Raw genomic sequence first — 24,324 nt, 5'->3', positions numbered from 1 at the left:
GCAGTTGAAGAGGGCTGGAGTGATGGCGGCTGCGTCCCAGGGGTGAGAGAGGCTGGGAAAGTGACTCCCCCTCACGGTGTCGTTCGTTATGCTCAGCAGGGTGTCTGGAGATAGTAGGGTGAGATGGGAGAGCATCAGAGCGATGTCCAATGGCAAGGAGCGTGGATCTCAGTGCTGGGATGGCAGGGGAGATGCCAGACCGGAGCCCCGGGCTGTATTCCCACTCCAAGAGCCAAGCGAGAGCGAGTCCCCTGCTCCAGATCCCGCGTCCCACCCTTCCTTTTCCTGTTCCCCCCCTTCCCCCTCCACCCACCCCCCTACAAGAGAACATTATCTGTCGTTTTAAGGTGTAGCCGCAATTACTTAGTATAACAATGTGAGAAATTCCACAGAAAGAAAAGGGAAGCATTCAACCCCCAACACCATCCTTCCTCCAGAAGATATATTCTGTTAATGGGCCATTAAGTCCTATTGTGTGACTGATAAGATTACATCATCCCATTGGGAGATGCTCCAGCCAGGGGGAGGAGCCAAACATTTCCTACCTAGATAAAAACTGAGATTTGGAACACCAAGGCAGTCCTTTCCACTGGATCCCAGCGGAAAGTCGGACCTTTTTCCACATCATCGCTGGATCTTCAGAGGAAAACTGCACCTTCTACAGGAGCACTGCTTCAACAGAACCACATCTGTCATCCAGGAGGACTGCAGCCACCATTTATACGGACTGCTACCAACACCCTGACTGACAGGGTGTCAGGTTGTATTTCTGACTTTGTTGGTGGTTTTTTCTTTTATATTATTGCATGTATTTTATTTTTTCTCTTTTCTCCTATTAAATGGTATTACTGACTTGGAGTCTCGCACTGGTTTTACTTTCAAACCAACACATTTATTGGCGCCCAACGTGGGGCATGAAGGGTACTGAGAAAGGTCAGTATTACAATTTTGTATTCACCATGATTCTCAACATGCTTACATGGGTTTTATATCTTGTTGTCTATATTTTTCCACACATGGGGAACTATCTGACAGCTGTAATGCTCCTGTGTAGACCAGGATATGGTATAAAAATTGCTTTATTGGCCTATTATGTCTACTGCATGATAACCTCTAAGGCAATGAACATAATTCGGAATATATACTCGACTTTGTTTGCTTGTCTTAGTCTAGGTTGCTACATCCGGGGTTTTAACAATCACACCCAGCCCTTGGGGGGAGGGGTAAAGAATGATTTTTTCCAATCTTTCCGGCCTGATTCAGTAGTTTTTGGAAATATTGAGTTCCCGCTGGATGCTAAGGACAGCATAATATTGTTGTTAGTTCTGCTTTCTCTTCTATGCACAGCATACAACATGCTTAGAAATAAAACACTACATGGTGTATTGCTGCGTATTCTTGAGGAAGAGGAAAAAAGAAACAAATCCACTTCTTCCACGTCTGCACACAATGTCACAAAGAGGAGAAGAACCAGACCCAAAGCAAGTGTTCGTGTCTATGCAGACTGCCACAGAGGAGGAAAAAGCCAAAAGCAAAGCAACAGTGTCCGTGTCTATGCAGACTGCCACAGAGGAGAAAAAAGCTAGAAGCGCCATCAGCATTTCCACACAAACCATCACTGCACCAGCACAGCCTAGACCAGTAGCAGTTGCCCCCGTTCAGAAGAAGAAATCAAAGAGCAAATCAGTCCGCATAGTGACTGACGAGGACGTGGCAGGACCTTCGCACCCAGCGGAAGAGACAGATCCAGAAATCATCACTCGCTCTCTATCCCTGGGTGAGCTGCGTGACCTGGGGAGGGAATTCACCCACCAGACAAATGAGTCCATCTTGACCTGGCTGCTCTGCATCTGGGACGCTGCAGCCAATGACACCATTCTGGATGGAAGTGAGGCCAGGCAACTGGGATCTCTGTCCCGGGATGTGGTCATTGACCAGGGGATTGGGAGAACCCAAGAAACTCTCAGCCTCTGGTGGTTACTGCTGACAAGTGTGAAGGACAGATACCTTTGTAAAGAAGATCTCCAGGTGCACCAAGGAAAATGGAGCACAATAGAACAAGGTATCCAATGCCTGAGGGAATTGGCCGTGCTGGAGATCATTTTCTCAGAAGATGAGAGATTTCCTAAGAGCCCAGACTGTGTCCGGTGCACATCACAGATGTGGTTGAGATTTGCACAGCTTGGATCAGAGATGTATTCCCGTTACCTGGCAACGCTGCAGTGGAGGGAAGGTGAGGACATGGTAGGCGTCTTGGCCAATAAACTAAGAATTTATGAGGACACTGTCACAGCCCCATTTCGTACCCATGTCTCATCCGTGGAAACAAGGCTGGTGGAGCAAGTCTGAAGTTTGATTGAAGAGGGCCATCAGAAACTAAAAAAAGAACTTAAGGAAAACAAATACCAGATCTCTCCAGAACCAACAAGAGTTTCTGCCATTAGGAGTAGGCGTTCCTCAGGCAGGGACAGATGACACACTCCACGAGGTAACCTCTGGTTTTCCCTTCAGGAGCATGGAGAAGACATGAGAAAGTGGGATGGGAAACCCACCTCCTCCTTAGCAGCCCGGGTATGTGAGCTGAAAAGAGGGACACCTACCACAAGAAGCTCATCTAGAGTAAATGCTGCTCCAGTCTCTCGTGTACAGAACTCCAGACAGTATCAGAATGATGATATGACTGATCCTGTTGAAGGGACCTCAAGAACCTATTTACAGGAAGAGAGCGACATGTACCAAGATCAGGAATAGAGGAGCCCTGCCTCTAGCCAGGTAGAGGAGAGGGATAATAGGATCTATTGGACTGTGTGGACCCGATGGCCTGGCACATCCGACCCACAAAAACATAAGGCTTTGGTTGACACCGGCGCAAAATGTACTCTGATGCCATCAAAGTATGTAGGAGAAGAATCCATCTCTATTTCTGGGGTAACAGGAGGATCCCAGCAGCTGACTGTAGTGGAGGCCAAAGTGAGTTTAACTGGGAACAGGTGGCAGAAACACCCCATCGTGACTGGCCCAGCGGCCCCATGCATCCTTGGCATAGACTATCTTAGAAATGGATATTTCAAAGACCCAAAAGGATATCGCTGGGCTTTCAGGATAGCTGCTGTAGAGACAGACGACATTAGAAAATGGAACACCTTGCCTGGTCTTGCAGTTGACCCCTCTGCTGTGGGACTACTGAGAGTTGAAGAGCAACAGGTACCAATCGCCAGAACAACAGTACACCATTGGCAATACCGTACTGACAGAGACTCAGTGATTCACATCCATGAAATGATCCGTGAGCTGGAGACCCAAGGGGTGGTCAGTAAAACCCACTCACCCTTCAACAGCCCCATCTGGCCTGTGCGTAAATCTGAAGGAGAATGGAGATTGACTGTAGACTATTGTGCATTAAATGAGGTGACTCCACCGCAGAGTGCTGCTGTGCCGGACATGCTGGAACTGCAGTATGAGCTGGAGTCCAAGGCAGCAAAGTGGTATGCCACCATTGACATCGCCAATGCATTTTTCTCCATTCCTCTGGCAGCAGAATGCAGGCCTCAGTTTGCTTTCACCTGGAGGGGCGTGCAATACACCTGGAATCGTCTGCCCCAGGGGTGGAAGCACAGTCCCACCATCTGTCATGGACTGATCCAGGCTGCACTGGAAAAGGGTGAAGCCCCCGAACATCTACAGTATATCGATGACATCATTGTATGGGGCAGCACAGAAGGGGAAGTCTTCGAGAAAGGAGAGAAGATTATCCAGAGTCTGCTGAAAGCTGGTTTTGCCATTAAGCGAAATAAAGTTAAGGGACCGGCTCAGGAAATTCAGTTTCTAGGAGTCAAGTGGCAAGATAGACGTTGTCAGATCCCAACAGAGGTAATTAATAAGATCACCTCTATGTCTCCACCTACCAGCAAGAAGGAAACACAAGCTTTCCTAGGTGCCATAGGCTTTTGGAGAATGCACATTCCTGAGTACAGTCAGATTGTGAGCCCTCTCTACCTGGTCACCCGCAAATAGAATTATTTCCACCGGGGCCCTGAGCAGCAGCAAGCCTTTGCCCAGATCAAGCAGGAGATTGCTCATGCAGTAGCCCTTGGCCCAGTCAGGACGGGACCAGATGTGAAGAACGTGCTCTACTCTGCATCCGGGAACCATGGTCTGCCCTGGAGCCTTTGGCAGAAGGTGCCTGGGGAGACTCGGGGTCGACCACTGGGATTCTGGAGCAGAAGCTACAAAGGATCTGAAGCCAAATACACTTCCACAGAGAAGGAGATCATGGCCGCCTATGAAGGAGTTCAAGCTGCCTCAGAGGTGATTGGCAAAGAAACACAACTCCTCCTGGCACCACGACTACCAGTGCTGGGTTGGATGTTCAAGGGACAGGTGCCTTCCACAAATCACGCCACTGACACCACATGGAGCAAGTGGATTGCCCTCATCACTCAGTGCGCCCGTATTGGGAATCCAAATCACCCTGGGATTCTGGAAATAATTACAAACTGGCCTGAAGGGGAGAGTTTTGGATTTTCTTCTGAAGAAAAGGAGCAAGTGGCACGTGCTGAGGAAGCCCCACCATATAATGAGCTACAGGAGACTAAAAGACGATATGCCCTCTTCACGGATGGTTCCTGCTGAATTGTAGGCACTAACCAGAAATGGAAAGTTGCAGCATGGAGCCCCACACGACAAGTTGCACAAGCTACCGAGGGACAAGGTGGATCGAGTCAGGTCGCAGAGCTAAAAGCCTTCCAGTTGGCTTTGGATATTGCTGAACGAGAGAAGTGGCCAAGGCTTTATCTCTACACTGACTCATGGATGGTAGCTAATGGTCTGTGGGGGTGGCTGGATTGCTGGAAAAACGCCAATTGGCAGCTCAGAGGGAAACCCATCTGGGCAGCTGAGATTTGGCAGGACATTGCTGCCCGAGTAGAGAAACTGACCATAAAGGTTTGACACGTGGATGCACATGTACCCAAAAGCCGGGCTAATGAAGAACATCACAACAACGAGCAGGTGGACCGAGCTGCAAAAGTGCAAGTATCACAGGTAGATCTAGACTGGCAGCACAAGGGAGAATCATTCCTAGCTCGTTGGGCCCATGATGCCTCTGGTCATCAGGGGAGAGATGCAACATACCGATGGGCCCATGACCGAGGGGTGGACCTTACCATGGACAGCATCAAACAGGCCAAGCGGGTGAAGCCTCTGTGGTACGGTGGACGATGGTCAAAGTACAGGTAAGGGGAAGCCCGGAAAATTGACTAAATCACCCTTCCCCAAACCCACCAGGGCAAGTGCTACGTACTGAGCATGGTGGAAGCAACTACAGGATGGTTAGAAACCTACCCTGTGCCTCATGCCACTGCCCGGAACACCATCTTGGGCCTAGAAAAACACGTCCTTTGGAGGCATGGTACCCCTGAGAGAATTGAATCAGACAACGGAACCCATTTCAAGAACGGCCTTATCAACACCTGGGCCAAAGAACATGGTATTGAATGGATATATCATATCCCTTACCACGCGCCAGCTGCCGGGAAAGTTGAACGGTCTAATGGACTCCTTAAGACTACTTTGAAAGCACCAGGTGGTGGAACCTTCAGAAATTGGGAAATGAACTTGGCCAAAGCCACCTGGATGGTTAACACCCGAGGGTCCATCAAGTGAGCTGGTCCTGCCCACTCTGAACCCCTGCACACAGTGGATGGAAACAAGGTCCCTGTGGCACACATGAAAGGTATTTTAGGAAAGACTGTTTGGATTAATCCCACCACAGGCAAAGGTCAACCAATCCATGGGATTGTTTTTGCTCAAGGACCTGGTTGCACTTGGTGGGTAATGCAGAAAGATGGGGAAACCCGTTGTGTACTGCAAGGAGACCTAATTTTTAGTGAGAACTGTATGTAAGGTTTCATTTTGGATTATATATCTGTAACAGGGTATTGGTTTGGGTATGATGTAGCTGGTAATAGAATAAGGGGTGGATTATGACCTGGGGTACAATGCAAAAATGTGTATTCTATCACCATCTGTTAAAATGTGGGAGGGGTGGTGGTCCTTTTCTCTGTGGAAGATATCCTCTGCTGATGTGCCATCTGATAAGATCACAACCCATCCTTCCTCCAGCAGATATATTATGTTAATGGGCCATTAAGTCCTATTGTGTGACTGATAAGATTACATCATCCCATTGGGAGATGCTCCAGCTAGGGGGAGGAGCCAAACATTTCCTACCTAGATAAAAACTGAGATTTGGAACACCAAAGCAGTCCTTTCCACTGGATCCCAGAGGAAAGTTGGACCTTTTTCCACATCATCGCTGGATCTTTGGAGAAAAACTGCCCCTTCTACAGGAGCACTGCTTCAACTGAACCACATCTGTCATCCAGGAGGACTGCAGCCACCATTTATACGGACTGCTACCAACACCATGACTGACAGGGTGTCAGGTTGTATTTCTGACTTTGTTGGTGGTTTTTCTTCTATATTATTGCACGTATTTTATTTATTCTCTTTTCTCCTATAAAATTGTATTACTGACTTGGAGTCTCGCACTGGTTTTACTTTCAAACCAACACAACCCCAAACCTCGCAACCTGGGATCCCCCAAAATTCCACAAATTCTCCCCCAAAATAAACCTGGGACCCCTTAAAACTCACCTGGATCTCCCCAAATCACCCGTCCCCCCAATTCCCCTGGGAACCACCAAGTCCCCAGAATTCAACCCTAAATTCACCTGCGACCCCAAAAATCTCCAAATTCGCTCCAAAATGATTGGCAACTTTACACACTCCATTTTCCCACAAAAGGATGTAGAGCCCTGTGCGCTTCGTATACAAACTTAACGGAAAATACCTTTCTATTCATTCTCAGCAAAAAGACTTCCTATTCCACCGTCTTTTGGACAAAACTGCCTTCACTTTCAAACTTATTCTCTTGCTTACTTAGCTGCATAATGCTTAGTCCCTGTTCTGCATGCTCATTTTCTTCACTTTTTCAAGGAATCCTCTCCTCATCTTCTTCTTCCACTGCTTCTTCCATTTCCTGTGCCTAGATCACCTGTTTCTCTGTTAGATTTGTTTCTCCAGCTGATTTTTGACAACTGTCCCTATCTTGTGGCAGCGCTCGCTCGATAGAGGTGATTGCCCTTCTCTGCGCTGGGCTGGGAGTGCGCTCTCTTCAAGCCCTGGGGGCAATTTTGGATGCCAGAACGTCAGAAAGACCTCAGGCTATTGGAGAAATGTCCAAAGGAGGGACACAGAGAGAGTGAAGAGGCTGGAGGGGAAGCCATACAAAGAGTGGCTGAGGGCATTTGGTTCAGCTGCAGAGAGGACACTGAGCTCACACCTCACTTGGGACCTCTCAGCTACCCTCAAAGGCAGCACAGGGAAAGCTTTGCTCCCCGCTCTCTGCGACCAGGGACAGGAGCCAAGGCAATGCCAGGAGCTGTGTCAGGGGACTATTAGGCTGGCTATCAGGGAAAGGTTTTTTCCCTCAGAGGCTGGTCAGGCACTGAATAGGTTCTCCAGGCAATGGACACAGCCCCAAGGCTGCCAGAGATCCAGGAGCGTTTGGCCAATGTTCTCAGGGATGCAGAGGGTGGGACTGTTGGAGTGTCTGTGCAGGGCCAGGAGTTGGACTTTGACGATCCCTAGGGGTCCCTTCCGACTCAGGAAACTCTTACCATTTACCCCTCATTCCTCTCCTTGCACAATGCTCTCAGCTTCCTGTTCCACCGTATGTTCCACTTCTGAAACCTCCGCTACTTCTTTCCAGTTCAAGCACAGTTCTACTGGGTACAATCCAAAGATATACAGATTGAAAAACAACCAAAAAGAAACACCTGTTTGGAATGTCGTGGTCTTATTTGGATCTCGAACTATGAAGTCGATTGTGCCTTGCAAGTTCTAAAAGAAAAACAACAACAAAAACCACCCACCACACCGTTTTAACATAGGGATTTGCTTTCTTCTAAGAAATCCATAGCCCTTCTCAAAATGGATCTATTTCAGTAAGAGATCATCTTGAATAGATCACTTACTATCTAAAGAACCTGGAACACTCAAATCCGTAATGATAAGCCTGTTACCTTGTCGTTTTCTGTTCCAAAGGAAAATGAATTTGCTCAAGTGCCATTTGTAACAAGGACAGAGTGCGGCTCTGAGAAATGTTTTGGTTTCCCTCTCCTATCTCTATCAAAAGCACTTTCTTCAATGGCTGAAACAATACTTGATATAGTCTGAATTTTAAAGGTCATGAAAATTTTCTCAAAAGTGAAAAATTAATATAGCAGTCAGGTTTTAAACCAACGGGAATTTTTGTTTTACCTGTTTGAAGATTTCCTTCACACCAAAATGCTGGCTGATGGATACCTAGAAGAAATCAATTCCCACAAAATGCTTCCGGGTAAGCCATTACGTCATCCATTACAATTTGCTTCAGCATCCCATTCCTGTCCAATTGAAGGTCCCTGTTTAAGAGACTCAAGTACGGAGAGAAATAAAATTAAATATGACTACAGTGCCTTTAAATCTAAATCGAACTTCCTGATCAATCTCATAAAACCTTTAGGCTAAATGTTGCCATTGATCTGTTTCTACTGAACACAATCATGTCCTGGCTTGTTACAGATTAGTTCATTACAAAGAAAGAAATGCACAGAAGTTAAAATATTTCCAAAGAAGCATTTGACATCCTTCCTTTTGGATGGGGAACCATTCCAACACTGTTGGCGGCCTAGTAGGAGCTCTGGCTCTGCAGCCTGTCTATAGAAAACTACCTTAGTTATGTTAAAGGTCTGTTCAAGGTTACCTTGTCCTTGGCGTGACTACAGGAGAAAAACAAAATCATAAATTTTAACGTTGAGATAAGCAAGAACAAAGGAAAAGACATCTGGGGAAGCAAGATCCTGTTTAGTTGACATACCGTGTCCACTTCAAAGAGTGTCTTACACAATAACTAGACTGTAGAAAGATAGATCTTAGATTAACCAATAGAATTACTGTTAACATATATACGTCTTCTGTGTAACCAATCGTACTCTTTGTAACAAACTCTAAGTAACCACTGAAAACGTATAAAAATCATCTCTTTGTTAAAAATAAAGACTCTGCTCTTTGCATTCATATTGAGTGCGTGTTATTGATTCCTGTTCTCCAGCATGAAAACCCCAGGATCTTGCTGACCCCGACGTGATGATCCGAAGAGGCCAGACTGCTTAACAGACGGACTTTTTTGTGGAGGGTCTCTGTGCGTGCCGCCTAGGAGAACGTTGACTTCCCGCAGCGGTTGCCACCGGGCGTCCGAGAGAGGCGTGAGTGGCCACTGTCGACCGGTGAGTGGGAGCCTTAGACGGCTGTAAAAAATTTGCTGGATGGGAAACACGTTATCAGCTATCGAGAAGGCTACTGGTGATGCCTTAATGAAACTCGCCCAAAAGAAAGGAGAGACTGTTGATCGGTCTTCGCTCATGAATTTACTGTATTGGGCTAAACATCGTGGTTTTTTAAAAGACTCTACCGATGTTGTTAAAGAGACTACTTGGCAAGAAGTCGGGGCAGATTTGTGGGAAGCTATACAAACTGGGAATAAGGAGGTGAAATCCTTAGCTCCTACGTACTGGCAGCTGCGCATGTTAATTGAACAAATGGGTGTTGAAATTGAGCTGGAACTCGCAGCACAGACCATGGTCACTGCCGTTGCTGGTAAACTCACCCAAGAGTCTGCTACTGTCCCACCTGCGTACGTGTCAGCCCCTGCGGCCCGTGGCCCCTATGATGATTTAATACCACCCTGGGACCCTACCGATGTTCATAATGTGCCTTCCTTTGCACCCCCGGCACCTACGGCACCCTCTGCGCCCTTGGCACCTACGGCACCCCCAGTAACAATGAGGGTAGCGCCCGCTAATCCCACTAATACTGACCCCGTGTTACATCTGCCCTCACCTCCCACTTTCGACCCAGCGACTGTGCCTCTTCCCGAAGAAACAGAAATGGACAAGGATGATTTACAGTCCACACTGCAAAAGCAGACCGAAACCATGCTTGAACTGTTAGGTGAAATGAAGCGGCTTGATAAGGGTTCCAAAAGTTAAACGATTCGGGAAGCATATAAAAAGGCCCATAACGCCATTCTCTCCGGCCTCAAAACTTTAGAGGAAAATTCTTTTTCTGCACCGAATACTTCTACATCTCAATGCCGACAGAACATTATCAATTTGGTTAAGGCGGGGGAGTGGGATATGCCTACTGCAAATCAATTTCTAACATCTAAAGGTTTACCCCCAATAATGCTTTCTGAAATTGAAAACACAAATGTTTCTCATTCTACAGAAAAGGAAGGGATGGGATTGTTAACTACCTTTAATGACTCTTTTCAGCGTTGGTGGAACAAAGGAGGGGAGGGAGGCTCAGGAGGCTCGGGAGGCTTGGGAGGCTCGGGAGGCTCAGGGAAAGGTCCTGACAAAACTTCCATCCCCAAAGACCCTTCTTTTGACATGAATAAGAGGTGGAAAGGAGTGGTAACAAATGCTGAGTTGACGGGAGATTTTCAGTTTGTCTCAGCTCCGGTGGTGCGAGGAACTGGTGGTAATAATGCTTGGCAGCCCTTAGACTGGCAAATGATAGCAAGGGTTCAAAAATCTGTAATGGACTACGGTGTTGATAATCGCTTGGTAAAGCGGCAAGTAGAAGCATTGCTAAAATATCAAGAACTCGTCCCTGCCGACCTTAAGGCTATGTTTGAGCTTATACTAGGACCTACTAGTTATATGTTATTTTTAGCAAAGTGGCAACAAAGATTGGAGCTTAAACAATTAGATAATGTCAATTTGCCGCAAGGTGATCCTCTACGCTTTGCCACGCTAGATATGCTTATGGGAAATGGTCAATTCATCGATCCACAAAGACAGGCAATGTTAGGGGCTCGCATTTTAGCTCAAAGCAAGTCTGCTGCTTTAGAAGCTTTTAACAACTTGCCCCAAGTAGGTAAGCCTCGACAACCTTATTTACATATTCAGCAAAAGGAAGATGAATCCTTTTTGTCTTTTGTGGACAGGATTAAGGAAGGAGTAGAGGTAGCACCAGATGTCCCTCCTGATATGAAAGATACTTTAGTAAAAGAAATAGCTATGCAAAATGCAAATGCCACCTGCAAGCGATTATTAGCAGCATTACCAGCTCATATGACAATAATACAAATGATTGAACAATGTTCACGAGCCCCTTTAGAAATTGAAAAGGACAAAGCTCGAATTCATGCTGCTGCTTTAGCTGCAGCCATTACTCAAGCACACAAGCAAGGGAAGGGGGACAAAGGCCCTCCCAATACATGCTATAATTGCCGTCATACCGGACATATTAGAAAGCATTGTCCTTCAAGTTTGGCAAAACAACAACAAAATAACAATACGAACCTCACATCTACATCATTTGTCGGCACTTGCCGCCGATGCGAAAAGTTTGGCCACAAGGCAAATGAATGCCAATCCAAATTTAAAAAGGATGGGACACCATTGGCGGGAAACGAGATGAGCTGTAAGGGGGGGCGCGGCGAACAAAAAGAACCCCTCAGTAGCCATGGCTGTCTCTACAACATGCTCCCCACCACAAAAAGGAGCGCTGGAGTCGATTTGGTAACTAGAGACTCCGTGACTATTTTTGATGATTCTGTTACCGTCATCGATAGTACTACCAAAGGTCCACTAGGTGGCGGTATGGCCGCATTATTGCTAGGGAGATCGTCGGCCACTTTAGACAGCATTTTCGTTTTACCTGGTGTAATTGATGCTGATTATAGTGGTGTTATCAGAATAGTAGTGAAAGTCTTTTCCCCACCAATGTTCATTCCACAAGGTAGTGTAATTGCTCAACTTGTTCCTTTTCTTCCCCAGGTTCCAACAGCTACTAATTCACAAAGATCTGGTGGTTTTGGTAGTACCGGACCCTTAATTGCCTTTGCTCAAGTCATGACTAGTGATAGATCAACCCGGCAAGTAACCGTAAAATTGTATTCTGATAATATCGATGATTCCGAAATGCTTGAACATTCAATGATGCTAGACACTGGGTCAGATGTCACCATAATACCACTAACTGCTTGGCCTCAGCAGTGGCCCACTACACTCTTAAATGAGCAAATCTTAGGAGTTGCTGGAACCACCCGTACTTTACAAAGTCAGGAATTCGTAGAAATTACTGATAAAGAGGGAAACAAGGCTGTAGTAAAACCTTATGTACTAGACACTCCTCTTTGGATCCTTGGTAGAGACACGCTTAGTCAATGGAATGTCATTTTAACCAACCAACATTTTCAGGGGAGGCCACTGAGCCGATAGGTGCTCGACCCACTATACAACTAACATGGAAATCTGACCAACCAGTGTGGGTGGCTCAGTGGCCCATCACTAAAGATAAATAAGAGCATCTCCATTCATTAGTACAAGAACAATTAGCCTTTGGTCATTTACAACCTTCTATGAGTCCCTGGAATACCCCCGTTTTTGTTATACAAAAAAAGTCGGGAAAATGGAGATTTTTACATGACTTAAGGGCAGTCAATAATCAAATGCACTCTTTAGGAATTCTGCAACCAGGTTTGCCATCGCCAGCTGGTTTACCAAAAAACTATCACCTGTTTATTATTGATATCAAAGATTGCTTTTTTAGCATTCCGTTGCACCCTGAAGATACCAAACGATTTGCATTTAGTGTGCCCTCCATTAATCACAGTGCACCTATGAAAAGATATGAGTGGGTGGTACTCCCTCAAGGTATGAAAAATAGTCCTACAATTTGTCAATGGTTTGTAGACCAAGCCTTACATCAATGGAGACTTAATAATCCAAATTTTCTAACATATCATTATATGGATGACATTTTAGTCGCAAATGAATTTCCATTACCCCACTTAAAACAAAAGGAATTATTGCTAGAATTAGAAAAGTGGGGATTGAAAGTGGCAGAAAAAAAAGGTGCAATTCTTCGACCCTTGGTCTTACTTGGGCTTTAAAATAACACAAGCTCGCTTTGTGCCTCAAAAGGTAACTTTACATGCAAATATTGAAACAGTCAATGATGTGCAAAAGCTTCTAGGAGACATTCAAAGCATACGTGCATGGGCAGGTATTTCAAATCAAGACTTAGATACTTTAAGAAAATTGTTACAAGGTTCAAAGGACATTAATGATAAAAGGGAATTAACCCAAGAAGGGAAACAAGCACTGCAAATAATTGCTAAGAAGTTGCATTGTACAACTGCTTTTAGGTTTGATCCTACCATACCAATAAACCTTTATATCATTAACTACCCTGCTGAACAAATGGCTATAATTGGGCAGGAATCATTCAAGACTTTCTTCTTATTGGAATGGGTGTTTTTAGCATGTAGCCCCACTTCCTCTGTTACAAGACGTATTGATCATTTAGGATCCTTAATTCTGAAAGCACATCAACGAGTGCGTACTGTTTTTGGAGTTGATGCATCTTCTCTTTATGTGCCCATAAATAATTTGCCTCTTTGCACTGAATGGCAATCACTATCGTATACATTCACTACAGCCACTATTGGCTTAGAACTTGATAATCATTATCCGTCACATGCCTTGTTTTCCACTAACCTCCCACTAAAAGGTCAAACATTGCGAAACTCTAAGCCAATTCCCAATGCGATCACTGTTTTTACTGATGCCAGTGGAAGGACCAAAAGGTTCGGATATGCAATATGGAAAAATGGCAACTGGGATGTCGTAGTTTACCAAAATCTGGAAGGATCAGTACAATTACTTGAACTCAAGGCTGTAACCTTAGCTATTCAACACTTTGACTTTCAAGAAATTAATCTCGTTAGCGATTCCCTGTATGTTGCCTCTATCTTGGAAAGAATTGAGGACGCATTAATAGGTCGAATCTCAAACTCCTTATTTTATCATGAACTCATTCTTCTAGTAAATGTAATTAATATCAGGCACCATGCCTTTTTCTCAACACATATCCGCAGCCATCTCAATCTACCAGGGTTTTTATCAGAAGGAAATGCCAAAATTGACCAAATCGTATCCTCACCAGCCATTGGACTCAGTAATTTTGACCTTGCCGTTGCCTCTCATGCCTTTTTTCACCAGTCAGCATTAAGCCTACAGAAGGAATTCCATCTAACAAAACGAGAGGCACGAGGTATCATAGCATGTTGTCCTGATTGGGCAAAACTACCCCCAATCCAGTTACAAGGAGTGAACCCTTGTGGTCTCCACCCTAGAACATTGTTTCAATCAGATGTCACAATCGTGCCATCATTTGGACACTTTAAACATGTACATGTCACTGTTGATACCTGTAGCAGACTAGTATGGGCAACGCCTATGATAAACGCCAAAAGTAAGGCAACCTGCAGACACTGGTTAGAAGCTTTTGCAGTGCATGGTGTCCCACAACAAATAAAAACAGATAACGGTCCTAATTATGTTAGTTCTACTTCACTTGAGTTCCTACTTAGATGGAACATTACCCATGTCACAGGAGTACCTCACAATAGTACTGGGCAAGCTATTGTAGAACGCAAACATCAAGACCTTAAACGCCTTTTCTCTGCTTTACAAAGGGAGGGGAATGTCACCCTCTCTCCACAAGAAATCGTAGCAAAAACATTGTATGTCCACAATTGGAAAATGTGGATGGAACGCCCTGAGCTAAAAACCCAAATGTTGCCCATTACACTGCATTTTTGCAAGGATGAATCTTTGACTGTTCATAAGATACAAGTATCTGTATGGGAACCCCAATCACAACAATGGACTGGTCCCCACCAATTATTGACATGGGGACAGGGTTATGCTTGTGCATTAAGAGGTGCTAAACCGAATTGGATCCCAGCCAAGTGGGTCAAGCCTTGGATATCAAAGATTGAGGAAAGTGGAGAAGACACGGAGCCAAATTCAACGGTGGATGAATAGAGTGCAAGATCTCATCCCGATCCTAATCATTATTCTCAAGGAACCAATAAGAACACACCCTAATATCCCAGACTTTCCAGATGTGATTGATTTGCGTAGACTAGTACAGAAATATCTTAGGTCTAGAATACAAGAAGTATTATTTCCTCTTTGCGGTTGTGTAGTATGGAAATTAGGAACTTTCTTTTGTGGAAATTGTAAAAGGGAGTATAACTCCAGTGATATTTATACTTGCTTTTATGGATGTAATGAATGTCAGGAACGCCAATCAGTAAGACCTTTAGAATCACTTAGAAAGTGGTTAAAACTGCCTGACTTAACTGTTAGTGAAGCTATAAGCTTATTTGAATCAATAGAAGAAAGGAATTTAGCATTGCATGCGTGGTATATTTTAAATTATACAAAGCTAGTTGAGACTGCTTGGTGTACTATTATTATATCTAGCCAATATACTGTTGCCTGCAAAATCCATAGCAATAATGATGCTAATTAAGCTACTAACACTATGTTTGACTCTTACCCAGTGCTTTTCGCAATCAATCACCCTCCCTCAAGAGAACTTCTGGATCGCTTGGGCCAACAAAACTGGTAACACAAATTTTTGTTTACATCTTAGTGCAGCCACTGACCCATTTAAAACTTGCCTCATTGGGTCACCGGTACAACCACAAGAAATCACTATAGCCCCCCCTATCAATTGCTCAGAAGTAAAAAACAACAGTCACTGCCTGGCAAAAATAATCAAATCTCTAAATACAACCCTGCCATGGGATCCTCAAGAATTAAATTTACTAGACAGCCCAAAAGCAAATCACTCCGGATGTGTGTATTTTGGGCAGACTAGTTGGAACATTAACGAATCTAAAAAACAAGTCTGGCTAACCCCTCGTAAGTTTTACAATAGTAGTGAACATTGTGGATCATCCCCCTATGGGTGGGGTTCAGGTCATATTCACTTAGACATTTCTAAGCCCCTTTCCCTACCTCAAGGCCTATATTTAATCTGTGGAGATAGAGCCTGGCAAGGAATACCTCATCATGCTTATGGGGGTCCTTGTTACCTTGGCAAGTTATCTTTAATGCTACCCTCTTATAATCATTTGATTGCCTGGAACATTTCCAAAAATCGAAGGGAAAAACGACAAGTCTCGGAATTAGATGATAAATGCAATGATGAAGTGGAACTATGGAGTAGAACAAGCTATTCTTCAAAACAGAGCAGCTATTGATTACCTTTTGTTGGCCCAAAGTAAAGGCTGTGAAGATTTTGAAGGAATGTGTTGTTTTAACTTGTCCGATCATAGTGATTCAATCCATAAGCAGCTAGAATGGCTTCAAGATCACCCTAAGAAGATTACTGTCAATCACAACCCCCTTGATGACGGGTTAATATCTTTTGGGATTTCTGCATGGGTAAAGGATATCCTTAAGATAGGAATTATTATTGTACTAATTGTAGTAATTGTGTTATGTATGGGACCTTGCATCATCCAGGGTTTTTCCTTTCAAATTCGACGTATGGCCAATGCTGTTCTTGAAAAGAAAGGGGGAGATGTTGGCGGCCTAGTAGGACCTCTGGCTCTGCAGCCTGTCTATAGAAAACTACCTTAGTTATGTTAAAGGTCTGTTCAAGGTTACCGTGTCCTTGGCGTGACTATAGGAGAAAAACAAAATCATAACTTTTAACGTTGAGATAAGCAAGAACAAAGGAAAAGACATCTGGGGAAGCAAGATCCTGTTTAGTTGACATACCATGTCCACTTCAAAGAGTATCTTACGCAATAACTAGACTGTAGAAAGATAGATCTTAGATGAACCAATAGAATTACTATTAACACATATACGTGTCCTGGTTTAGGGCAAATTTGGGAGGAAACCTCTGAATGAGGTCCCTCGGGAAAAAGGAAAAGGAAAAAAAATTGGAGAGAAGTGGAAAAAAAAGAACTATTTATTCAACAGGCAACACACCTCCCAGCGCAACAATGAACAATATCAAACAGCAAAACCTCTCGCCATTCCGAGGAGATGGCAGATTTAGAAGAGTTCTTTCCATGGGCTGCCCAGCTCACTCAGTCTGCTCTCAGTCCCTCTGGTGCTGGGGAATGCCGCGGCCCAGGCCAGGCCCGGTGGGCCACAGGTGTGAGCTCCCAGTGCTCTTCTGGGTTTTCAGTCCAAAGCAGGTTCAAACAGTTCCAGGAAAACAGAAAAAAAATGGGAAAAAAAAAAGAAAACCAACAAAAAAACAATCCAGGGGGCTTCTCTGCCTCAGTTAGCCAAAAAACTAACCAAGAGCAAAGGAGAGCTCTCTCTCGCTGTCCACCACAGACAACACAGTCTGAGAGCAGGAATGCGGGGGAGCCAGTGCAGTCTCTGATAACAAACTCTGCACTTCTTCTTCCCCCCTCTGCCCTTTCACTCCTGGAACCAGACTTAAAGTTGCAGAATTTAATATTCAACACCAACAGAACAGACAATTTGGGGATATAGGCATCATACAGTCACCCCAAGACATTCCACCCCTTATCCCCATATCGTCAGCTTACTACCATATCTGATACACACACTAATTCTATAAACACATACATCATTATCATACACACATATATATATGCAAGGTACAGCTATAGACAGACAATGACAGTGATATTCAATAGTAATATTTACATATGGTTCTCACCCAACAATTAGATCTCCCTGAGGTACACATTGTGTTGTCCCATCCTTCTGAATTATCCACCATGTGCAACCTGGTCCTTAAGCAAAAACAATCCCATGAATGGGTTTGTCTGTATTTGAGGCAGAATTGATCCAAACTCTCTTCCCTAACAAACCCCTGGCATGCACCACTGGGACTTTATCTCCATCTACTGTATGCCAGGACTCAGACTGGGCAGGGCCTGCTCGATTTGTGGAACCTCGGGTGTTAACTAACCAAGTGGCCTTTGCTAAATGCTGCTCCCAATTCTTAAAAGATCCCCCACCCAATGCTTTCAAAGTGTTTTTTAACAGTCCATTGTACCTCTCCACCTTCCCTGCAGCTGGTGCATGGTAGGGGATATGGTACACCCACTCAATACCATGTTCTTTGGCCCAGGTGTTGATAAGGTTATTCTTGAAATGAGTCCCATTGTCTGACTCAATTCTCTCAGGGGTACCATGCCTCCACAAAACTTGTTTCTCAAGGCCCAAGATGGTGTTCCGAGCAGTGGCATGAGGCACAGGGTAGGTCTCTAACCATCCAGTGGTGGCTTCCACCATGGTCAGTACAGAGCGCTTACCTTGGCGTGTCTGGGGCAGTGTGATGTAGTCAATCTGCCAGGCCTCTCCATACTTATATTTGGACCACCGCCCCCCATACCAGAGGGGCTTCACCCGCTTGGCCTGCTTGATGGCAGCACATGTCTCACAGTCATGGATAACTTGAGAAATACTGTCCATGGTTAGATCCACCCCTCGGTCTCGTGCCCACTTATAGGTAGAATCTCTACCGTGGTGGCCTTAGGCATCATGGGCCCATCGAGCCAGGAACAACTCTCCCTTGTGCTGCCAGTCTAGGTCTATCTTTGACACCTCTATCTGTGCCGCCTGATCTACCTGTTTGTTGTATTGATGCTCCTCATTAGCTCTACTTTTGGGGACATGGGCATCTACATGACGGACTTTCACAGGTAGCCTTTCTACCCGAGTGGCAATGTCTTTCCACTTGTCAGCAGCCCAGATTGGTTTTCCCCTACGTTGCCAGTTAGCCTTTTTCCACCTTTCCAGCCAACCCCACAAAGCATTGGCTACCATCCATGAATCAGTGTAAAGGTAGAGCTTTGGCCACTTCTCTCTTTCAGCAATGTCCAGGGCCAGCTGAACAGCTTTGAGTTCAGCAAGTTGACTTGATCCACCTTCTCCTTCCGTAGCTTGTGCAACCTGTCGTGTGGGGCTTCATACGGCTGCTTTCCACTTCCGGTTCATCCCCACGATGTGGCAGGAACCATCAGTGAAAAGAGCATAGCATGTTTCATCTGCTGGCAGTTGGTTATACGGTGGGGCTTCTTCAGCCCGGGTCACTTGTTCCTGTTCCTCTTCGCCAGCAAGACCGAAGATTTCACCTTCTGGCCAGTTGGTAATTATCTCCAAAATCCCAGGGCGATTCGGGTTTCCAATACGGGCGCGTTGTGTGATGAGGGCAATCCATTTACTCCATGTGGCGTCAGTGGCATGGTGGGTAGGAGGAACCTTTGCTTTGAACATCCAGCCCAGCACTGGCAGTCGGGATGCCAGGAGTTGTGTTTCTGTGCCAACCATCTCTGAGGCAGCTTGGACCCCTTCATAGGTGGCCAAGATCTCCTTCTCTGTTGGAGTATAGTTGGCCTCGGACCCTCTGTAGCTTCGACTCCAGAATCCCAGTGGTCGACCCCGAGTCTCCCCAGGCACCTTCTGCCACAGGCTCCAGGACAGACCATGGTTCCCGGCTGCAGAGTAGAGAACGTTCTTCACATGTGGTCCCGTCCTGACTGGGCCAAGGGCTACTGCATGAGCGATCTCCTGCTTGATCTGGGCAAAGGCTTGCTGCTGCTCAGGGCCCCAGTGGAAATCGTTCTTCTTGCGGGTAACGAGGTAAAGGGGGCTCACAATCTGGCTGTACTCAGGAATGTATATTCTCCAAAAACCTACGGCACCTAGGAAAGCTTGTATTTCCTTCTTGCTGGTTGGTGGAGACATTGCAGTGATCTTATTGATGACCTCATTGGGAATCTGGCGCCGTCCATCTTGCCACTTCACTCCCAGGAACTGGATCTCTCGAGCAGGTCCTTTGACTTTGCTTTTCTTGATGGCAAAACCAGCTTTCAGGAGAATCTGGATGATTTTCTTTCCTTTCTCAATTACTTCTGATGCTGTGTTCCCCCACACGATGATATCATTGATGTACTGCAGATGTTCTGGAGCATCACCCTTTTCTAGTGCAGCCTGGATCAGCCCATGGCAAATGGTGGGGCTGTGTTTCCACCCCCGGGGCAGTCGGTTCCACGTGTATTGCACACCCCTCCAGGTGGAAGCAAACTGAGGCCTGCACTCTGCTGCCAGAGGAATGGAGAAAAATGCATTGGCGATTTCAATGGTGGCATACCACTTTGCTGCCTTGGACTCCAGCTCGTACTGCAGTTCCAGCATATCCGGCACAGCAGCGCTCAGCTGTGGAGTCACCTCATTTAATGCACAATAGTCTACAGTCAATCTCCATTCTCCTTCAGATTTACGCACAGGCCAGATGGGGCTGTTGAAGGGTGAGTGGGTTTTACTGACCACCCCTTGGGTCTCCAGCTCACGGATCATTTTGTGGATGGGGACCACGGCATCTCGATTCATCCGGTACTGCCGGCGGTGCACTGTTGAGGTAGCAATTGACGCTTGTTGCTCCTTCACCTTCAGGTGTCCTACTGCAGATGGGTTTTCTGATAGTCCTGGCAAGGTGTTCAATCGTTTAATGCCCTCTGCCTCTACAGCAGCTATTCCAAAAGCCCACCTGAGTCCCTTTGGATCTTTGAAATACCCATTTTGGAGGAAGTCTATGCCCAAAATGCGTGGGGCCCCTGGGCCAGTCACAACAGGGTGTTTCTTCCATTCATTTTAAGTCAGGCTCACCTCTGCTTCCACCAAAGTAAAATCCTGTGATCCCCCTGTTATACCAGCAATAGAAACAGATTCTGTCCCCACATGTCTTGATGGGATTAGTGTGCACTGCGAACCGGAGTCAACCAAGGCCTTATATTTTTGTGGTTCAGATGTGCCAGGCCAACGAATCCACACAGTCCAAAAAACACGGTTTTCCCTAGCCTCTACCTGGCTAGAGGCAGGGCCCTTCTAAGCCTGGTTATTCTTCTTTCCTTGAGCATATGTCTTGGAGGTTCCTTCAAGGGGATCGGACATATTGTCATCATCATCATCATCATCATCATCGTACTTGGCAGTTTGGCTACGCGCAACTGGAGCTGCTTCCCCTTTAGTGGAACTCCCTCTCTGCATCTCGCTGTCCTGCAATTCAAGCACACGTTTTACCAGAGCAGTAGTAGATTTTCCATCTCACTTCTTCATGTTTTCTCCAGAATCATGCAGGAAAGACCACAATTCAGCTCGTGAGAACAGTCTTCTCTTTCTATCTGGGGAGCGTTTACATTTGGGGCCAGAAGCTTTGATCCGTATAGCCGAGATTTGGAGAATGTCCTCTTTAATCTCCTCCCTGAGTCTCTTATGATTCTCCTCCATCCTATCTTCTAATTTCTGCAGACGTGTTTCCACAGCTGCAATTCTGGCATGTGTTGGGCCATGCACAGCATCTGCATATTCTCGTAGCTTCTTCGCCATATCAAGCACGGTCTCCTCCCCGTCATCCCCCTTCATTATTGCTAAAGCAGAAGAGTATTCTTGTGGCCCAAGTCATACAAGTTTTCACCACATCACAGGTGTACATGGTACCAAGTCTGTATTCCTAGTTGTTAGGTCATCTGAAAAGACAATCTCTGCCACTGCCATTTCTCTCAAGCGTTGAATCCCTTGTTCTATGGTCTTCCATTGGGTTTGCTGCATATAGAGATCGTCTGCACACAGGTATCTTTGTGCCACACTTTCCAGGACCCGTGCCCAGACACTCTGAGGATTAGCCCCCCTCATAATTCCTTGGTCAATAGCTGGATCATGTGACACAGATCCCAAATGCCTGGCTTCAGTGCCATCCAGAATTGTAGCCTCGCCTGCAGCATCCCAGAGACGGACCAGCCAACTAATTACAGATTCATCAGGTCGTCGGGTGTAATCCTTTCTCAGGCCACGAAGGTCTTTCAGAGATAGGGACTCAATATTGGCTTCTGATCCTGTGCCAGTTGCCCTGACTTCTGATTTTGTATCGGAAGCCTGCCTTGAGGGTCCTTCCCCCTCATCATCATTGTCCACTGGCCGATCAGTTTTGCTGGTGTGTTTTCTTCCTGCAGCAACTGCCAGTGGCTTAGGTTTACTATCTGGTTTAGCTACAGCCTGAGTGACTGGGGTATTGGCTGGTTTATCTCCCTGCCCCCCTGCCTCTCTCTGCTGCCCTACAGTATCTAGCAGTGTGCGATAAGCATATGCTAGGGCCCAGCTTATTGCAATGATCCTTTTCTCATTAGAATCATCATGACACTTCTCTTCCAGGTATTTCCCCACCTCGTCTGGGTTCTGAATTTGTTCATGTGAAAATTCCCAGGCTGGGGGATCAGAAAATTTCTTCAGGGTTCTGCCCATTCTCTCCCATTCCCCACACCACTCAGAATTTTCCACACCTGGGCCTACTCCTGGGTCAGGGGTCCCATCAGCTCCTCTGGACACCTCAGCCCTCACTCTAGAGAGGCTGCAGACTGTGTAGAGGAAGCTTACTAGATTAAATACCAGGACTGCAGTTTCCTTGACATTCAGGGGAAACTGAACATCCTCAAAAATTGACTTAACAGATTCAAGGGAGAAAAAAGAAAGCAAAGGCTGAAAAGCCTCATCCCCTGCTCCTCCTCTAACAAACTGGGTGCAATTACTAATGAACCCCCAAAACATGCTATTAGAACTGGGATGCAGGGTAGGACAAAGAAACCATAAACCATAGATACCTAGAACAAACTCCAGTAGCTTTATGAACTTTCTATAAATCATTATCACTGAGCCCAGCACAATAGCTATTCTAATTTGTGCTCCTCTACTGAAAAAAACTGCTCGTTAGGGACACTACTGGAGCTATCTCTGGATAAGAAAATAAGCCCAGAGACCAGAAAGGTATTAAAACCTCAAAAAAGCCTAGGGACCCAAGACCCATAAAGGCCTCTACCCCGACAGACACAGCAGACATTATGACTTCAGACAACATGGTTACTGACTGCTTTACCCCAATACAGAGTAAATATAATCAAAATGCAATCAGAACAGGTTTTTTTTCCACTTTCTCAAGCCCCGTGTTTGGGCGCCAAAAGTATTTGTCCTGGTTTAGGGCAAATTTGGGAGGAAACCTCTGAATGAGGTCCCTCGGGAAAAAGGAAAAGGAAAAAAAAATTGGAGAGAAGTGGAAAAAAAAAGAACTATTTATTCAACAGGCAACACACCTCCCAGCGCAACAATGAACAATATCAAACAGCAAAACCTCTCGCCATTCCGAGGAGATGGCAGATTTAGAAGAGTTCTTTCCATGGGCTGCCCGGCTCACTCAGTCTGCTCTCAGTCCCTCTGGTGCTGGGGAATGCCGCGGCCCAGGCCAGGCCCGGTGGGCCACAGGTGTGAGCTCCCCGTGCTCTTCTGGGTTTTCAGTCCAAAGCAGGTTCAAACAGTTCCAGGAAAACAGAAAAAAAATGGGAAAAAAAAAAGAAAACCAACAAAAAAACAATCCAGGGGGCTTCTCTGCCTCAGTTAGCCAAAAAACTAACCAAGAGCAAAGGAGAGCTCTCTCTCGCTGTCCACCACAGACAACACAGTCTGAGAGCAGGAATGCGGGGGAGCCAGTGCAGTCTCTGATAACAAACTCTGCACTTCTTCTTCCCCCCTCTGCCCTTTCACTCCTGGAACCAGACTTAAAGTTGCAGAATTTAATATTCAACACCAACAGAACAGACAATTTGGGGATATAGGCATCATACAGTCACCCCAGGACAATACGTCTTTTGTGTAACCAATCATACTCTGTAACAAACTCTAAGTAACCACTGAAAACGTATAAAAATCATCACTTTGTTAAAAATAAAGACTGCTCTTTGCATTCATATTGAGTGCGTGTTATTGATTCCTGTTCTCCAGCATGAAGACCCCAGCAAACACTGCTTACATAAGAGGTCAAATTACTGTCTTCCATGTCAGTTCTGCACTGTGCTCAGCGGAGCCTTTCTCGTTTATTGGCCTTTGACTTGGACAGAAAGCTGAGTCTTGATTCAAGAAAAATCAATATTCACACTTGTTTTCATTTACACGGGCATTGGCTTGGTCTCCTAAACAAAGAGAATGATGGGGAATTTATGTAGGTGTTCAGATAGGTAACATTCTCTTTCCGCAACCTGGCATTGTATTTTCACTTGGTCTGCTACCTCTGGCTTTGTTTTAATGGCTCAAATTATTAGGAAGGGTATCAAACCTCCAGCTCTAACCACAGTCCCACTGCGAGGTGTGTGAAGGTATGTGCATCTGCCCCTCAGGTCCATACTGCTCTTCTAATGTGCCTCTGATGGAGCAGGTAGGAAAGACTGTTGCATTTCCTAGATGCATTGTAAATGGTACATTCCGTAACCCCGGCTAAGCCCTGTAGCTTGGTCCCTCTCCCCTTCTGGCCATACAGGGCTGGCTGGGATCCAGTTTCTCCCCGCCACCCTTTTCAGACCCTAGAAAA

General features: G+C 45.7%; 1 protein-coding gene across 1 annotated transcript in view; it reads left to right on the top strand.

Moving 5' to 3' along the window:
* The first annotated feature begins 5,219 nt into the window (after window positions 1-5,219).
* Window positions 5,220-24,324, top strand: part of LOC148220108 (endogenous retrovirus group K member 8 Gag polyprotein-like) — a 152,438-nt gene continuing 133,333 nt past the window's right edge. The window contains exons 1-3 of the mRNA XM_088155785.1: window positions 5,220-5,234; window positions 9,263-9,332; window positions 10,450-11,535. Of these exons, the coding sequence (XP_088011911.1) occupies window positions 5,220-5,234; window positions 9,263-9,332; window positions 10,450-11,535 (1,171 nt within the window). The remainder of the gene's footprint in view (window positions 5,235-9,262; window positions 9,333-10,449; window positions 11,536-24,324) is intronic.

Source organism: Sturnus vulgaris, chromosome W (assembly GCF_052056855.1).
Source record: "Sturnus vulgaris isolate bStuVul1 chromosome W, bStuVul1.hap1, whole genome shotgun sequence".
NCBI classification, from domain to species: Eukaryota; Metazoa; Chordata; class Aves; order Passeriformes; family Sturnidae; genus Sturnus; species Sturnus vulgaris.
This window is presented reverse-complemented; position numbering and strand designations above follow the sequence as displayed.